The sequence below is a fragment of the Armigeres subalbatus genome, chromosome 1 (genome assembly GCF_024139115.2).
Source record: "Armigeres subalbatus isolate Guangzhou_Male chromosome 1, GZ_Asu_2, whole genome shotgun sequence".
Lineage (NCBI taxonomy): Eukaryota > Metazoa > Arthropoda > Insecta > Diptera > Culicidae > Armigeres > Armigeres subalbatus.
Genome location: NC_085139.1, coordinates 133,116,292 through 133,131,779, shown reverse-complemented (window position 1 = coordinate 133,131,779; position 15,488 = coordinate 133,116,292). Strand labels below are relative to the sequence as shown.

General features: G+C 43.7%; 2 protein-coding genes and 1 long non-coding RNA gene across 3 annotated transcripts; all 3 read left to right on the top strand.

Annotated features, from left to right (window-relative positions):
- Positions 1-654: 654 nt before the first annotated feature.
- On the top strand, positions 655-1,535 carry LOC134206499 (uncharacterized). The gene is made up of 3 exons (XR_009978288.1): positions 655-846; positions 906-1,257; positions 1,317-1,535. It is a non-coding gene; the product is annotated as an uncharacterized LOC134206499 (long non-coding RNA).
- Positions 1,536-12,676: 11,141 nt separating this feature from the next.
- LOC134206561 (golgin subfamily A member 6-like protein 1) lies at positions 12,677-13,852 on the top strand. The gene has a single exon (XM_062682289.1). The coding sequence runs from the start codon at positions 12,677-12,679 to the stop codon at positions 13,850-13,852; it is 1,176 nt and encodes a 391-aa protein (XP_062538273.1).
- A 57-nt stretch (positions 13,853-13,909) lies between these two features.
- Positions 13,910-14,874, top strand: LOC134206560 (uncharacterized). Its single transcript, XM_062682288.1, has 2 exons — positions 13,910-13,936; positions 14,527-14,874. Exons 1-2 carry the CDS (start codon positions 13,910-13,912, stop codon positions 14,872-14,874), a joined length of 375 nt encoding a protein of 124 aa, XP_062538272.1.
- The last annotated feature ends 614 nt before the right edge of the window (positions 14,875-15,488 follow it).

The window sequence follows — 15,488 nt, the reverse complement described above, 5'->3', positions numbered from 1 at the left end:
AACATCGGCAGATACGTCTAACACATCTTGAGAACTTCGCACATCCCTAAACAATATTAAGACTCACTCACTCGCGCCCAATTGCCCATAATTTGTCAAGAATTTATGCTCAAAAGTGCGGTCGAATAACGCGCTATCGAACAAGAAAATATTCAATAACGAACGAATTATTGTTCATAAACCATAACAAATGGCAAGCTACTGTAATAACGAAGACTTTTGTTAGTCCCTAAGTGTAGTACTTAAGAATATTCTTTCTGTAGTGGTTACTATAGACATGTAATAGCTCTTGCAGTTTTGTCACTAACAAGTAGTGAAAGCAAGCATTTTCTTGAGTTAGCTGTAAGATTTTGTTTTGGTCAAAACTACAATATTAAGATTCAAGTTCCAACCAAGGAGATGATTTGTTGAATCTTAATCAACTAGAATTAGTAACAGTAGCATAGGGTTGAGCTCAAAATCAAAGTTAACGAAATTTTGTGAACGCCCCAGCCAGGCTCGTTCACAAAAATTTCGTCGCGCCTGTTCATACGTTGTGTTACATTATATTTCGTTCATCAATATTGATGATTGTGCCTATGACTCAATACGCCAAAAGCACAATATGCCACCACTAAACACACCACACCGCAGCTGAAATAACACCCAGCTCTACATATGAGAAGTTGGTAGCACTCGCACTATCGCTGACGTACCCTTTTGACGGTTGCTACTTCCGTAGATCAATCAGAAGTTGCAACGTGTGACGTACGGTGTGAAAGGCTCTCGTATCAAAACGTATTCTTCGCGGGAAAAAAGTATAAAGACGACTCTGTGAAGCAGTTTTAGATCTTCATCACTGCACAGGTAAAAGCCTCTAGCAGATCGGTCATTGGAAGCCGGTTAACAAGTTTGTGCAAATACAGTTACAGTCGTCACGTGTACTAGCTCGAACCATCGGATAGCCAACAAACCGGAGAGAGGGTGAAGCAGACAATTGCATGTCCGAGCGTTGAAGACCAGGTTCCCAACGACTCCACCGGGGAAACGCCCATAAGAACAAAATAAAGTCGCGAACATTCCCATCTCCGTTCAGGCAAGAGCGCAGCTGGCCGTCGAGCGCAAGACGAAGAAGATTTCACACCAACCATCTGCCGTACGTTCATATTAAGGAAGGCACAAAACTACAAACTAGAAGCAGGCATTCAACAACCCGCACACACAGACGTAGGCTCATCAAAACTCAAGTTCACCGGACAGAGAAGGCCCTCGAAAGAGGTAATTAAACACACACAATGTTTGGTCCACAGATGTACTCATGCAGCCACCCTGTACAGGGCCTTTTGTATCAATTGCAGAAAGCTGCTGGGCAGCAACGTAGTCCAACTATACCAGCAGTAGCCACGCCAACGACACCGGCTCGACGATCGCATAGAGTGATAGTGATTACCCCGACCGGTCACATGGTGTTGTATCCTCGCAGTGCTTTTCGAATTCCAATTGGAATTTAGCAGCAACGACGCTGCCGTGTGCTAGCGAAAGGGAGTGAATGGTGAAGCCGCATGCCGATACATAGTGTGCAAGTTTGTTGAATCCGACTGCAGAAGAGCAGCTGATTATGAATGGTGCACGATTGGGGTAAGATTTGGATCACCTTACGTGCAAGGTTACCCAACAGTGCAGTGATCAGTGATATTCGGTGTGGAGAACTGCGAGGAGAAGAGTGCCGCGGTATACCAGAGGGAATAGCATCCGAAAGAACGCAGAAGCGAGGTGGTAGTGAGTGTGCATGTGGCTCTAACCACCAAGAGAGTGCAGTTGCACCATCGAATGCCGCGCCATCGAGTGGTGCAGAACAAGGCGCAGTGAGTAGGGGCCCCTAAGTGATAAGTAGCGAAGACGTTCGCTGAAGTTAGCACTACGGTGCTGGAAGGAGGTAGGCTTAGCTTGTAAGAAAAAAATGTTACAATACAATCATGTACCACATTTCTTGCGTTGATTGTCATGCATTATGAGCAAAATTCCTTGATTGTCTCTTAGTCGCATTGGTCTAGCGGGCATACATTAGATTGGCAATTATTTCTCGTATTGGGTTTCTTGATGCTTAGTGTGTGGAGTTAGAGAACACACGCAACATATTCCGGAAAAAATTCAGAACGTAACGATGAGTTAAATAGGATTGACAAAGGTAAAGACAAACTTGTAGAAGACTTTTTGAGAATATTTGAAGGCAGAGCCTAAAATATCCATTTTCATGAAGCAATTTCGGTCCGAATTTTGACAAACATCGCATGAATATTCAAAACATAGAATGACAGAGTCAGACGACTAATTCACCACACGCTAAAAATGAACAACTCAAAATTGAGTCGAATCCGACTCATTTTCAATAAAAACGGGACAACTCAAAATTTGAGTAAAAGATACTACTTCAATAAAATGATGATTTCGCGAAAGTTAAGCTTGGCCTTCCATCAATTTTTAATACGACAGATGCGAATCAAGTTTATCTATCTATCTAAGTGCATTTTACGACAAACAGACTCCTAGTTTAAGTGCAATCATCATTTTATTGAAGTAGTATCTTTTACTCAAATTTTGAGTTGTCCCGTTTTTAATGAAAATGAGTAGGATTCGACTAAATTTTGAGTAGTTCATTTTTAGCGTGCAAATCATTCATTCGACTGTCACTGAGTGCGCTTACTATGTGCAGAAAAAAAACATAATTAGCATTGTTTATTTTGATGTTTACCGTTGAAAGTGCCTCCCGGGTGAAAATCAGATTCAGTTCTACGTGATAAATTACTTTACTCGTTTGAAACGTGTTCAGATTTCAGATAATTTATCAATTTGTAGAATGTGAATAAATATTCAATGACTAATATTCAACTGTCAATATTCAGTCCAGAGCCGACTATGAATGTGTCTGGAAGTGAGCAGTCAAGTGAAGAAAGGTGGACTTCACCAAAAAATTTCGATTATTTTACACTCTGGTTGAAGGAATACCATCCGGGCCCGAGCTGGTAGATGATTTTAGCGACGAGCAGCATTCATCGATTCATTCATCTGCCGTGACTAAAGGATGTTGACCGATTGGTGGACAGAGGGGTACACTGGCAGCAGCTTGGTGTACTAGTCGTTCAGTAATCGACTAATTAGAAAATACACCGGAGAAGTGCTTTAGGAAAAGGTCACATATACCCTCCGTGGATGTTTGTTCTATGAGTACATTCGTCATGTCTTTTTGAAGGGCAGATTCTTTTCGCTGTTTGTTCACATAATTCGGGTTGCGACGTTTGCTGGATCTTCCGTTGATACGATTTAAAAAGTCTATTGTTTACACGCTTATATCGTTGGCTGGTGGAGCGATAAACTGCTTTGCTAAACCGAGATTTGTACTTTGAACATTTCCTCAAGGCGGACTTTTTGATATTCTTCAAACGTTTCAATTATGTCAAAAGAATAGAATAATAAATCAGTCCTACAATGAATATGAGCAGTTAGTAGAAGAGAAGAATGCAGCATGGGCGAGATTGCTGCAACACCGCACGAGGGCGAACTAGGCACGATATAAACAGGCGCGGAACAGACAAAACTCGATTTTCCGGAGGAAAAAGCGTCAGCAGGAAGATCGAGACCGTGAAGAGACGGAGCAACTGTACCGCGCTAATAACACACGAAAGTTCTATGAGAAGTTAAACCGTTCTCGTAAGGGCCACGTGCCACAGCCTGATATGTGTAAGGACATAAACGGGAACCTTCTTACGAACGAGCGTGAGGTGATCCAAAGGTGGCGGCAGCACTACGAAGAACACCTGAATGGCGATGTGGCAGACGGTATGGCGGTATGGTGATGGACCTGGGAGAACGCGCGTAGGACATAATTTTACCGGCTCCGGATCTCCAGGAAATCCATGAGGAGATTGGCCGGCTGAAGAACAACAAAGCCCCTGGGGTTGACCAACTACCAGGAGAGCTATTTAAACACGGTGGTGAGGCACTGGCTAGAGCGCTGCACTGGGTCATTACCAAGATTTGGTAGGAGGAAGATTTGCCGCAGGAGTGGATGGAAGGTGTCGTGTGTCCCACAACTACCGCGCAATCACATTGCTGAACGCCGCCTACAAGGTATTCTCCCAAATTTTATGCCGTCGACTAGCACCAATTGCAAGGGAGTTCGTGGGGCAGTACCAGGCGGGTTTTATGGGCGAACCCTTCAACACGGACCAGGTGTTCGCCATTCGCCAAGTACTGCAGAAATGTCTCGAATACAACGTGCCCACACATCATCTATTCATCGACTTCAAAGCCGCATATGATACAATCGATCGGGACCAGCTATGGCAGCTAATGAACGAACACGGTTTTCCGGATAAACTGACACGGTTGATCAAAGCGACGATGGATCGGGTGATGTGCGTAGTTCGAGTTTCAGGGGCATTCTCGAATCCCTTCGAAACCCGCAGAGGGTTACGGCAAGGTGATGGTCTTTCGTGTCTGCTATTCAACATCGCCTTGGAAGGGGTAATACGAAGAGCAGGGATTAACACGAGTGGTACAATTTTCAATAAGTCCGTCCAGCTATTATGGCAAGTAGCTTTGAGAAGATGGAGGAAGCCTACATCAGACTGAAGAGGGAAGCTAAGCGGATCCGACTAGTCATCAACACGTCGAAGACGAAATACATGATAGGAAGAGGTTCAAGAGAAGACAATGTGAGCCACCCACCGCGAGTTTGCATCGGTGGTGACGATATCGAGGTGTTAGAAGAATTTGTGTACTTGGGCTCACTGGTGACTGCCGAAAATGACACCAGCAGAGAAATTCGGAGACGCATAGTGGCTGGAAATCGTACGTACTTTGGACTTCGCAAGACGCTCCGATCGAATAGAGTTCGCCGCCGTACCAAACTGACAATCTACAAAACGCTTATTACACTCGATGCTCGTGGAGGACCAACGCGCACTTGGAGTTTTCGAAAGGAAAGTGCTGCGTACCATCTATGGTGGGGTGCAGATGGCGGACGGTACGTGGAGGAGACGATTGAACCACGAGTTGCATGAGCTGCGGGGAGAACCATCCATCGTTCACACTGCAAAAATCGGATGACTGCGGTGGGCCGGGCACGTAGCCAGAATGTCGGAAAGTAACCCGGTGAAAATGGTTCTCGACAACAATCCGACGGGCACAAGAAGGCGAGGTGCACAGCGGGCAAGGTGGATCGATCAGGTGGAAGATGACTTGCGGACCCTCCGTAGACTGCGTGGTTTGTGACGTGTAGCCATGGACCGAGCCGAATGGAGAAAACTCTTATATACCGCGCAGGCCACTTCGGCCTTAGTCTGAATAAATAATAAATAATAACAAGGATTGTCAAGGAGGATAGTGGAACGAAAATGGAAAGACTATCATACTCATCCCCGGTCACAACATTGGCGTAATTAAGTCTCCCTATACCGGGCACGGTATGATGGCGGAGACCAAAGTGAGTTTAGTCGGTCACCCGACTGGTGTAGTCAGACACTCCAGTACACTCCCGTGTGGAAGAATTTGTGTATCTTGGAACATTAGTGACGTGCGATAATGATGTTACCCGCGAGGTGAAAAGGCGTTTTTCAGCTGCAAATATGGCTTATTACGGACTTCGTAACCAGCTTAAGTCCCGTGGTCTGCAAGCGAAAACAAAACTCCCACGGTATACTACTCTGATTCTTCCGGTGGCTTTATACGGACGTGAAACATGAACGTTAAAGGAGGCTGATCGGAGAGCTTTCGGAGTGTTAGGTGCTGCGGACAATACTCGGCGGTAAACAGGAGAACGGTATCTGGCGGCGCCGCATGAATCACGAATTGTACCAGGTGTGTAAAGGGCTGGATATAATTAAGCTTATTCAACACGGCAGACTACGGTGGGCTGGTTACGTTGTTCGTATGCCGGAAGAACGTCAAGTGAAGATAATGTTTAGTAGAGAACCCGGAAGGAGCCGCAGGCTTCGTGGAAGGCCGCGTACACGATGTATTTTTGCAGTTGAAGAGGACCTGAGGGCGCTCAATGTTCAGGGCGACTGGAACCACCAGCGTAGGCTCATCGAAGAGCTGTAGCCCATCAAGTAAGTATTATCTTATTATCAACAGTTAGTAAGGGGAAATGGTATAGACCAAGATACTCGTGGCGACTCAAGGTTAGATTGCGTAATTTCAGGACGGACTAGGTTGGGATTTAGGTTTGAGGCATTACAGCTGCTCATCCGGGTATATGACGTCATTAACGGTATGGCGTAGCGTCGTATTCGAGTTGTGGTTCGTCAGGGAGCATCTTCCGAATGGCCTAGCTTCGTATTACACAGAACAATAAGACAGAAACAAAACAAAAACGAGAAAGAAAAAAATAGGGGAATTAGACTATTATGTCAGACGAGCAAGACAAAAAGGTTGAGATAATCAAAATTTTGTCAAAGTTCAAGGCAGCATAACTTTGCGAAGAATCATCAGATTTTGATAAAATTGGATCCATCGGACGCGGAAACTCTTCTCCCCATGCAAGACCCGAGATTGATCCTTGGCCCCCGGCGATGTTCCGGGTTTTTCGTGGCTATGTTCAAGGTGCATTTTTCCAAGCGGGCTTGGTAGTCATATGGCTACTGCTTCTGCCTCATACGCAGGAGGTCGTGGGTTCAATCCCAGGTCCGTTCCATTCTCCTACTTTGTATCTTTCTCTTTATTTCTCATGTTCTAGCAATCGCTAGAACTGGAAATGGACTTCCATACCGTTTCCATTACTATTCCTATAACTTCAACTTGAGTATTCTAACAGTAATCTGCTAGAATTGGAAATGAACTTATAGAGCTCGTTTCCTACATCCAATTAGAAATTCCACCAGTTACCTTCTCCTATCTATCACATTGGCAGCTCGTTAACCAAGACGGACCTCTGCCTCTCCAACCTAACCCAGAAATTCCAACAAATTCCGCATGAACTCGTGGCAAGTGCAGAGGTATATTCGGCTTGCAGTGCGCGAGTGATTGCATCATCATTTCCTCCCCCTTCCCTACATTGACTTGCATTCTGACGTGGCAAGCGCCAGTATGACCTAACAAATGAGATCACCAGTACTTGTACATTGAAGATGTGTGCTAGTCCCAAGCAAACATCTGTTGGTTCCCTGTGCAAGAACAGCTGATCTGGTCATAATGGAGTAGCAACTACGAGCAGTCAATCAAGCTCAAGCTCAAGCTCAAGCTATGTTCAAGGTGCATTTTTCCACTGCTTGTCATTTTATGTGACGTGTACTGCTATCATGGTTTATGCTTTCCCAGAAAGTAGAACTAATATGCGAGCATGGGGCGCATTCGAGGATGGAGAGATGCGGCCGCGAACCGTGTATTGTGGCGTCTGATTGTTGATTCACTGTTATCTGTTTAGATGTAAACTAAATAAATGAAATGAATGAATGCTGACCAATGCAGCCTACAGATCGAAAATCCATAAGGTATACGCAGAGATATGGCCGTTTTCGTGAAAACGATACGGGATTGGCCATACACCCTGAACAAATGTGGTGCTAAGTGGCCAATGGTCTCTTTCAGGTTTTGCATACTAGAAAAGTTTCCGCGTCCGATGGTTCTAATTTTATCAAAATCGGATTATTCTTCGCAAAGTTATGGTGATTTGAACTTCGACAATATTTTGCCTACTTCAACCTTTTTGTCTAACCCCTGTATTAAATAATTACATTATAATTAGCAAATAAAATTAGTAATAAAAAAGATAAATCAAATTAATGCCAATCCAAAGACGGTAAATTCGATTCTCGATCCGGCCTAGGATGTTTTCGGGTGGGAAACATTCTTGACACCCTGGGCATAGCGTATCCTTGTGCTTGCCACATAGAAAAGGCGGGCATTGAAAAGCTTTCAATTGATAACTGAAGAAATGATAGTAGAATACTACATTTAAAAGCATGGCCAAGTTCCAGTTGAAATATAGAGTCATAGAAGAAGATGAAGGAGAAGACGATAATCAGAGACAGGCAGATCGAAAATCTGTTGAAATGGCAACAGGCACAAGAAATGTGAAAAAAAAATGAACCTCGACTTGAACATCCGGTGAACCATATTGCTCCGAGTTCACTGAAATACTCATCGGGCCGTAGCGAATGTCACTTTGCATACCGATAAGAAGAAGAATCGCTCATGTTCAAGTCCATGTTTTTCACTAGTATTACTAAACTTAAATGAAATCCACTCAAAATTTAGTTGTTTTCACTAAAAACCACACTTTTGCCTAATAACAAAATTTTAAGTAAAATGGCGTTCTTGGCACTAGATAGATTGCATTAAGTCAAGAGCAAACAATTTAGCATTGAAACATATTTCCCACCGGGGCTGGTTACTCGATCTTCCCTAAGGTTGCTCATATCCCGGCCGGCTCCACGAGGAGGTAAGGATAGCAGTTTCTTGGTAGGAGGCTAAGGACCGCAATGTGGGTTATTTCTATTTTTCTCCTGCAGGTATGCGAAGTACCAATGGTATGCTTTACCCATCGTTTGCCGTGCCACAAAACGATGTACATATTATCGCTGAATTATTGATTAATTTGCGTAACGAGCCAACGTTATATACTAGGTTAACGTTACCCAAGATACCAATTTGGTTGATCTCAAAAGCATCAAGTCCTATAACGAAATCATATGCAAATCTTTTGAAAATCTGAAAGTCATTTTCCAACCATTCTAACGTATGTAGGTATCTGTCTCTGTCGTAGTTCATCGTCATTCCACACGCCATGACAAGCACAAATGTTTGGCACAGCCAGCAGATGATAAGGGGCAAAATCCATTTAATAATTTGATTCATTGGTAGAAAATGAAGTCCGCATTTAGTCGTACGCGTACTGACGATGGGGTTTCACAAACGATACAGCATTGGCTAATGATCCGCACAATGAGCAACCATCTCCCTTCTGAGGTTGTTAGCTTCGGCCGGGGTAAGCCTTGATCGACGACGACAACGAAAACGACATCACCGAAGCGACACAATAACCAAAGGGAGGACCGTAATTTATAACAATCAAAAGTCAGTTTCAGAATTTTGCCATTCATCGGCAGTTAAAAAGCTATTTAAGGGTAATTTTCGTCGCGTAAATTTTCACTATTAAATGGTGTCATTGTGATTGGGTGTAACTGCTGGTGCCACCGCGCCGGTTCATATTTCGTCCGAGTGTAGTAACAAAATGGTAAATAATTTGAAAGGAAATCGCAGCAGCGGCTGTCAAATTTAGAAACCCGGCCATGAAAATTAACAGAGGCGTCTAAACGTGGGATCTGGTGGTGAGTCCTAGGCTGGGATGAGGGATCGAAGTCATTTTCAAGCGTTCTCTATATATACTGCCTGGTGGTATTTTTTATTCGCAAAACTTTATTGAATTATATCTTTGGCCATAGGCTTTTCTTTTATTGATTTCGATGTGATCAGCGTTGTTTGGCACCGGGCGTTTTTTAATGCAATAATACAGCATTAAGAAAAAGCTTTGTGATAGAATCGTGTTTTACAAAACCGCTTGACTCTTATTGCAAAGCATCATACCACTCTGAGTTCAAATTCCTTTCAAAGTTCGCCAAAAATGCCACGAGCTAACGATTTCCCTTTTCTAGCGACGCCGCTGCAAACAATCAACCAAGGGAAGGGATCAAACGAGGGAGCGGTTGTTTGGAAAATTAAACGAATCAACACGAGAGCAAAGTCAACGGCTAAAGCAATCACAATGTATTTTTGTGTCACGCTGTTCGTTTGGACCTTTGAAAGCGCTGTTCATTGGATGTTCCGGCGAGGCCGACAGAGGAGGACGCGCGCATTTATTCAATTATGCTCAAATATGTCGGCATGTTATTTATGGAGTGGTATTTATATTTCGTTTCGATTAATGAAGAATTGAAGAGCGGTGCGAGATGTACTGCCAGATGGCAATATTTGTTCCGAAACGAATGGTGCGCAGTAAGTTCAGAGAAAAGTAGATGGTGAAATTGGCATCATAAATCAATTTCCCTAAGCCAAAGCATATTCTTAGCAGACGAGCACAGATTCGATGCTAAAGCCAAGAATAAAAAGCAGCCAATAAGTCACTTCAACATGTTTTCAGTCAAAATTGTACCCGTCTTATCGCTTAATCTTGTTACCCTGCTGTGACCAAGTGTCGTATCTGTAGGACAAATTTGATCGATTTTTTTTGGGGCGTTTCAGTTAATTATCACTGTCCAGCCTCTAGAGTTTCACCTGCATTATGTGCTAGCTTTCTAGGAAGCAGCAATATCTACGCGAGCATTCGTGTTAGGTCTGCTATCTTAAGCAATGGCGAGTGCCAAAAATGACTAATCGGATTATCACCCATTCCTTTCAGAGGGCTATAGCCACATTGTAAATAGAAAGACATATATTTGCCTATTTCGTCGTTGATTGGATTAGTGTTATCCTTTGGTCAGCTTTTGTAGCCTACGCTCCATCGTCCTAAATAAATAATTATAGATTTGAATAATATGTTATTGAATGGGTAGTTAGTGAATGATTAATTCATGAGCATTGGTCAAAGTTCGCCGTTGAGTAAAACCTTATCAACTGGTACGACACGAAAGCCAATGAGGTAGTAGATTCTGCGCCATAAATTAGACGAAAAACTCATTAGGGAAAGCTCGCGAGGACGGCCATAATACAGGAGAGCATTCGCGAAGGTCAGGGTCATTTGTTATCTTTGAGGAAGATGGGAAAAGATTCACGATCAAAACCGAAACTGAGCGAGCATCCAACTTTAAACTTTTGCACTACCGAACTATTTCGAAGATGATCGCGGGAAAATCGAACTTCCGTTTAGTTCGGCCGAAGTCACCTTCCCTAATCTGAGGGTCAAGGTTGCACTTCACTCTCGTTCGAGCTGCAGATTAGTGTAGAAGTGTCGCGAGCTTGTCCGAGTCGAATAACCGTTGAATGTGAGTTCAGTGACGTGGCTATATTTCTTAATTTTAATCTGTTCATTGTTTCTTTGTTAGTCTTTAGAACAAAAGTTATCTTTAGAATAGGCTGTACAAAGTGTGTGCGTTCAAGAAGAAGCGACAGGTAAAGTGCTTAATCTGCTTGTTAAGAAAATGTGTGAATGTGCTAAATGCTTGTGAATAGCCTACGGCTATATCTATTTTGCTAGCGACGCTTCCTGCTTTTCGACGCGAAGAGTACGGCTTCTTGCAGCCATCAGAAGCCGGCGGCCCGCCAACACGCCGCTATCCCATCGCAGTGGTCATCAATAGCCACAACGTGGCCAGACTCAGCCGACGGCCCCCCCGCGAAAGTCTTCATCCACGTGGAAGCGCGACTAAACCGGCATCTAGTCCCTCCCTGCCGCGCAACGTACCAGGAGCGCATACACCACAGCAGCACATCGTCAAATTACTGCAGCTAATCGGTGAGTCGCCTATTCCAATCGATCTTTTTTGTGGAGTGGGGCGTCCGGTGAGGACGCCTCGGAGAAAGTTTTTTGCCGACCATAGGTCGAGGAATCAAGTCAGATGGACAATCGTCCCGACGTTCAATAACCATTTCGGTTGAGTGGGATTAAAGATAAAACGTGTACACGTAGTTTTCGGAACACCCCCAACCCTATTGTGTAAGCCACCCGGGTGCATATGGCTAGCTAGATCGGTCGCCGCATCGTCGATTGAAAACTGTGAATGGAGTAGCACAAGCAGAGTAGAAGCACGAAGAATAGAAACGCACAAATGTAGGTTAGAATTAGAAAGTACGTACAACACAAATTGAAATAGAAGCATGCTAATATAATAAATCTCCTTGTTTTTGGCCATGATTTTCGTAAATAAATGTTTGTTATTTATTACCAACCATACATGGAGTACCTACGTAGTTTGTTCAGTTTAAATGTTAGAAATATGGTTTAGCCACTGCGTGTCGATTAATTAGTGTTGCGTGGCGCAAATGAATGTGGCGTCTTGCGTATTTGCGTTGTCTCTTCCATACTAGTCGCGCCTCTTGCGGAAACGGGTGGAATCTCCGATGATGAGAAAATAACGTACAGCATAAGTTGTATCGCTTGTTGGGCATGGGTGACGTCTTACCGGGATCTTTGGAGGAACAGTTCGTAGCGTGACAGTTTTGGTTGGTTGCATAAGGTAAAATACCCAGTTCAGGTGTAGGAAGTAGATGCGCTGGTTCGATCGCTTTCTTTTCAGAAATAATAAATGGACTCGCCCTAAGCGGAGTCTCACCGAACAAACTAAAAAGGAATGTGCGGCCTCCCTTACCGGAGTGGCGCTTAAGCTGCACATTTTTCCGAGATCGGCCAGCGCCAGCTACAAAATGGCGCCCAGCTAAAAGGTCTTATTTTAGGTTTTTGTGAATATCTGGAGTAAATTTTGCATATTAGTTCTTATGGTCCATATTAAGTTATTATGTTAAATTATGTTCATGAGTTTTTTAGAGTTTGTTACTTATGTTTGGTTGTATGATGTATATTGTTTGGGATTTACGTTGAAATATTGAAGTATCTGGAGATAAAGTTTGAGGCTATAGTGCATTTCAAGTATTACGGAGATATTTTCGTAAAGCAAATAAAAAAAAAAGTACAGAGAATCAGCATTAAGAAAAATATATATATTTATTCTGGGTTTTCTAAAGCTGTTGTACAGATAAAACTAAAATGGCTCATAGATTCCCAAGGGCGGATCACTTAACGAATGAAGAGGTGGATTACGAATTGATTCTTAGGAATAGGGAAGAGGAAACGAGAAGTGATTTGGAGTCGAAACAAAGATTATTGAGGAATCTTTTCTTTGATGATGTGAAAGAGGAGAGGGAATATGGATCGAAAAGTACGGTGGATCAAGTTTTTGATTTTATTCTGGGAAAAATTGGTTCTATTGAAAAACAATTGGAGAAAGGACCGGATGATAGGTGTATTTCTCGTTTGAAACATTATTCGTTGAGAGTTGGGCGGTTGCAGGTTCGTGGGCCGCAAGGCGAACAATTGAAAAATCGGCTAGAAGGAGAAATTAATGGTTTATTGAGCAAATTTAGTGGGAAGAAAACTACAGAGGACAGGCATTTAAAAAAGAACACAGTTAACACAGAAACTAGTAACAGTAGCACAGATGGTAAAAATGTAGAGAAAGAGACGGGAGCGGAGTCGTTGGAATTTATGAAACAAAAAAAGAAGAACAAGCAACAAGAAGAGGAAATAGGAGAAAGTGTGGAGAAGGAGTTGAGGAAACAATTAGAAGAACAGAAAGCGAAAACAAAATCATATGAGTCTAAAATTCTGGAATTACAAGAGAAACTGGATAAGTTTTGTAAGCTGGTCGACAATTCTAGTTTAGAACAAGGGAATGCAGTCAAAGATGTTGAGACTTATAACAATCTGATCAGTGACTCCAAACGATTCACGAGAATGGAGCCATATCAGGAAAGACAAGAACAAACCCGACAAGACGGATTAAACAATTTTGAGCAGTCAAGGTACGATCGTTTCAATTACAGGAGAGAAGAGGAGAGGCAAAGAGGTGAAGGCGTCAATCACACGGATGGTCAACAAAGTTATCAGATGGGGCGGCAAGGAGGAAGGTATGCATCGTGGCAGCAGTCAGCCCAGATAAGCGAAGATGAGTACGAGATGAACAGATGGGAAGATGAATGTCCAAGACGAAACACTAATCCACTATATTTGGAACAAAGGCAGAGACATGGGGATATACTACGAAGTAATGTAGCCCAGCAACCAGGAAGGTTTCAGGAATCGTATGCTGAACACTATCAGGCAAATCAACACGAACGGTGTAGAATTAGGACAATAGAGGACGAGGACGAGAAGGTAGATTAGGCCGCCAACCACTTGGTCGACTAGCGAACGAATACGCAAGGTCAGAACATACCGAAAATGAATCTAGAGGAGAACGCCAGGGAAGTAGGTACAGCCAAAGGAACATCGAGGTGGACATCATGAACGCAGACAGAAGGATGGAGAAGTGGCATCTAACCTTCAGCGGGGACGCTCGTCAAAGATCACTGGAAGATTTTCTGCACAAAGTACGCCGATTAGCCAGAATGGACAGAATCTCTGATGGGTTGTTGTTACAAAGGGTCCATACCATATTACGAGGAGAAGCGTATGATTGGTACCTATGTTACGCAGACGAGTTTATCGATTGGGCTGATTTCGAAGAAAGGATTCGCTATATGTATGGCAATCCTAATAGGGATCAAGGAAACAGACAAAAAATATACGAGAGAAAGCAACAGCGGAATGAGAGCTTCCTGACTTTCAAAATGGAGGTAGAGCGGCTTAATAAACTATTAAGTTCTCCGTTGGACCAAGTGCGCATATTTGAGATCATATGGGACAACATGCGCCCACATTATAGGTCACGATTGGCATGCAGAACAGTTAGGGATTTGCGAACTCTCGAATATTATGCGTACCGTATAGACGCAAATGACCCGACGCTCAGAAGTCATCGAGAGGTACAGAATCGAACAGCGGGAAATGTTCATCAGATAGAGGCGGACAATGATTCCGGCGATGCACTGTCAATATACTCAGATTCAGAGGAGGTCAATGCGATGGACAGAAGGTTCAATAAGGACAGAAGACCGAAGGATGAACGAAGGCAACCGGATAGAAGAGCGCCAGAAACTTCAAACCCACCAATAGCAATGGCGGGACTCGATGCACCAAGAGAAGCTACTGGACTGTGTTGGAACTGTGGTAAGCCAGGACATATGTGGAGATACTGCCGTGAGGAGAAACGTCTATTTTGCTACGTATGTGGTACTCCGGGAAAGACTTCTGTAACCTGCCCGAATCACCCGAGGGCGAATCAACAGAACGTGTCGGGAAACTAGAGATGGAATGCAGAGAAGGGAACAACGGCATTCCATCCTTCAGGGTTGTTCCCGATTCCGGACACTTAAACGTGGAAGAGGCAGAGTTATGCGAGGTAAGGGCAACCGCAGAGAGATGCCCTCATGTAACGGTGCGTATTTTTGGTACAGATTACGATGCGTTATTGGATTCAGGTGCGAGCGTCAGCGTTACCAGCGTCGCCGACATTGCTGAAAGGAATGGACTCATTATGAAAGAAAGCCCCTTGAGGATAGTAACAGCAGACAAAACGGTTCACAAGAGTCTGGGATATGTGCAACTACCAATCGAGTTCAATGGTGTAACGAAAGTTGTACCGGTGCTCGTGGTACCTCAAATTTGCAGACAAATGATTCTTGGATACAATTTCTGGAAAGCCTTTGGGATCCACCCAATGATGGAAGGACCAAAAGGTTTCGAGAAATTGGTTACACTGAGAAGGGACACCGTGGAACTAGAGGTGATCGATTTCACTGTGCTGCCGATTCAGACACTTCCGGAAATCAAGAAATCAGAACCGGACGAAACACTTGACATTCCAGCACTGGAATTACCAGAGCCTTCGAAGACGACCCCGGAGACAGTCGAGACCGAA